Here is a 3425-nt window from a genome sequence, read left to right on the forward strand (position 1 = left end):
TTTTTAAAAATTTATATATATATATATATATAATTGCAATTTGTAATTATTTTATTAATAATTTATTAATATTTGTGAAGAATTATTGTTGCAAAAATATGTTTTCATTAACAGTAAACTCAGATGATGATGAAAGCAGTGAAAACAATATTGATAAGAGACAAGTGATGAAGATAAATGAACAACCAAGAGATAGTAAATCTTCTAGGAATAAATACGCATTACAGTTCTTTCAAGAGTCCAAGGAAAAATTGCGAAAACGCAAGGAACGAGCCTTTAAAAGTATCGAATCCGCAAGTCTCAAAGATCAAGAAATTTCTGATAATTACTTTCCGCCTGGGATTGACATGCCAAAACGACCTCCATGGGATTTTAATATGACAAAAGAACAATTGGAGATGAGAGAACAAAGATATTTTAAAGTATGTAATTTCTCTATATTAAATAACAATTCTATACTAAACAAAATTCTTATCAAATATGACTTACTGACTAATAATTCTTTGTATTTAGGATTACTTAGACAGTATGGAGGAATTAGATAGTTCGAGTTACTTTGAATTGAATTTAGAAACTTGGCGACAACTATGGAGGGTTCTAGAAATGTCAGATATTTTATTAATTATTGTCGATATTAGATACCCTGTTTTAATGTTTCCTCCGTATTTATATGACTATGTGACGAAGAAATTGAAGAAAGATATGATTTTGATATTAAACAAAGTTGATCTAGCACCTCCAGCGTTAGTGGTGGCTTGGAAAGAATATTTTCATAATCAGTATCCAAAATTACTCATTTTGATGTTCACATCGTATCCCTCTTACAATCTTCATAGTAGTACAAATAACAAGGAGGAGAGTATAAAGAAAAGACGTCGCAAGGGAAAATTGAGAATGGCCGCGGAAGGAGCACAGAAGTTGCTGGAGGCTTGTAAAGATATTGTTGGGGATCAAGTCGATCTAAGTTCTTGGTATGAGAAGATTCAAGAGGAAATGCATTCTGAATACGATTTAGATGACATAAATCACAAGGATAATGTAATAGTTGAGAAGGAGGATACCACTTATTTTGAACACGAAAAATACAAAAATGGAGTTCTGACTATTGGGTGTATTGGAACGCCAAATGTTGGAAAGTCCTCTTTGATGAATGCATTGATGGGTAAAAAAGCAAGATTATTTAATTATACGATTGCTTAAATTTTTATGTTCTATATTTAATAATGTTATTTGATTTTCATTATCTAATATTTTATTTTACAGGCAAGAAAGTCGTGAGCGTATCTCGTACTCCTGGTCATACTAAGCATTTTCAGACTATTTATCTTACAAAGACTGTGTGTTTATGCGATTGTCCCGGTTTGGTCTTTCCTTCGACCGTGCCCAAAGAATTACAAATACTAATGGGTTCATTCCCGATTGCTCAAGTCAGAGAACCGTATACTGTTGTACAATTTCTAGCCGAAAGAGTGAATCTACCGAAATTATTAAAAATTCCACATCCGGAGAATGATGACACGTGGTCCGCCATGGACATCTGCGATGGTTGGGCTATTAAAAAAGATTTCAAGACGGCACGAGCAGCTAGATTGGATACATATAGAGCAGCAAATTCATTGTTACGAATGACATTAGAAGGAAAAATTTGTTTGTATATATATCCACCGAATTGGACCATTGATAAAAGTATTACTTTATTCTCTCTTATCATACACAGACAAGATTATTTGTCTGTGAAAAATATTGTTTAAACAATTATAAATAACATATTCTTAAACAATATAAATTTTTTTTTTTTTTTTAGAAAAATGGGAAAATCACGCAGATGTTGAGACAGTACGATGGATTCAAGCTAGGAATAAAGGTGATAATTTCAGTACACCAACCGAAGATATGTCTTCTGAAGATGAAGAAAGTGATGACGAAAGACTGACGGAATCTTCTATAAGTGTAGCGAATGATAAATCTACGGAATCGTCAAATGAGGAAAATGACGTACCGCTTGTAGCTAATAAATTTTCATTGTTATCTGCAGAATAATAAAATAGTTTATTATATTGCATCTTGCTCAGATATTTTATTTATACCTCTTTTTTTTATACACATATTTTTTTCTTAATATATAATGAGCAATTTGATGATAAAGAATGATTTTCCTGTGTTTTCGCCCGCGAAACACAATCGTCACTATGGATACGATTGCAACTCACGCTGCAAATGCTTCGAAATATTTTTTGATTGGTCAATTCGTAAAATTCTTTCTGATTGCTCAACGAAGCATTTGCAGCGTTAAATGAATCGCACCTTATGATATAGAATATTTTACGAGTAAAAATATATTATTTTGTACAAGCGACTATGTTGCTAATTGCTATATTTTTCTCATTTTTTAATATACTTTTTTAAGGTCACTGTGTGTAATCTGAATTATTTACAATGTAGTTCTAATTTGCAATTATTCTGATTAATTTGTTATTTTGGTCCACTATAAACTGATCAAGGATAAAAAAAATTACATTAATTATCAAGATTTTTTCAGGAACGAAATAAATAATACGAAGTAATTTAAAAAATGGTCATAAAGCGGTATTTCATATAATTTATCTACAACATTCATACGTAAAATATATATAATTTCTAATGCCCTAACATTTGCATGCCCTAACATGAAACTGCAAGATACATGACTTCTATTTCTTCGAAAAATATTTTATTTGTTTTGGTATTTTAAACAAGGTATTTCTTAATTACGATTTTTATATGAGTTGCTCAGAAATACCCTGTATGTATTTTTTAATTCTATTGAATTCTATTGAAATATAACTTCTATTTTATCATTATAAAAGAATTCTAATTTTCACAAGCCAATATTAAGAGCAAATTAAAGAATTAATCTAATAAAACGCTAATTTAAAACGTCGATTGTGTAATGTAACAATATAGATTTGTGATTACATTTTTAAATCGTCAATTGTTTTCTAAAACAACAATTATACATTGCGAACAGCATTTAAGCTCCCAAAATCTTTTTCACAGAATAACCTGGTATTGCATAAAAGAATAAAAGCAGAAGTATGATTAATCCAATCGCAATTATGGCTTTCAGTATAGCCCACTTATAGTTGTGCCAAACTATATACTTGATGGACTTTAGTGGATTGAGGAACCACATGAATGATGCATCCGGTCGACTGCAAAAGAATTTAAAATATTAAAAATTAATGTTATAAAAAAAAAAGGAATTGATATTGTTATGTTATTATACTGACTTTGGCTTATCCAGTGGGTCAGGTTCATTTCTGCCAAAACCAGCAGGATTTTTTTCTGCCTCCTCTTTTGTGAGCAAATGTATCTCGGCTTCGACTTTGCCCTATACAAAGCACTAAAGCATAAATATCTGACGAGATATGTATATATATATATAT

General features: G+C 30.5%; 2 protein-coding genes across 2 annotated transcripts in view; one reads left to right on the forward strand and one right to left on the reverse strand.

Moving 5' to 3' along the window:
• Nucleotides 1-2293, forward strand: part of LOC108688422 (guanine nucleotide-binding protein-like 1) — a 4049-nt gene extending 1756 nt beyond the window's left edge. The window contains exons 2-6 of the mRNA XM_018194680.1: nucleotides 115-422; nucleotides 514-1162; nucleotides 1264-1686; nucleotides 1805-2031; nucleotides 2147-2293. Coding sequence (XP_018050169.1) covers nucleotides 115-422; nucleotides 514-1162; nucleotides 1264-1686; nucleotides 1805-2031; nucleotides 2147-2293 — 1754 coding nt within the window. The remainder of the gene's footprint in view (nucleotides 1-114; nucleotides 423-513; nucleotides 1163-1263; nucleotides 1687-1804; nucleotides 2032-2146) is intronic.
• A 717-nt stretch (nucleotides 2294-3010) lies between these two features.
• LOC108688873 (otoferlin-like) overlaps nucleotides 3011-3425 on the reverse strand; it is a 41844-nt gene continuing 41429 nt past the window's right edge. The window contains exons 27-28 of the mRNA XM_018195404.1: nucleotides 3270-3370; nucleotides 3011-3191 (exon numbers count right to left, since the gene is read on the reverse strand). Coding sequence (XP_018050893.1) covers nucleotides 3011-3191; nucleotides 3270-3370 — 282 coding nt within the window. The remainder of the gene's footprint in view (nucleotides 3192-3269; nucleotides 3371-3425) is intronic.

The sequence above is a fragment of the Atta colombica genome, unplaced genomic scaffold (genome assembly GCF_001594045.1).
Source record: "Atta colombica isolate Treedump-2 unplaced genomic scaffold, Acol1.0 scaffold105, whole genome shotgun sequence".
Classification (NCBI taxonomy): domain Eukaryota; kingdom Metazoa; phylum Arthropoda; class Insecta; order Hymenoptera; family Formicidae; genus Atta; species Atta colombica.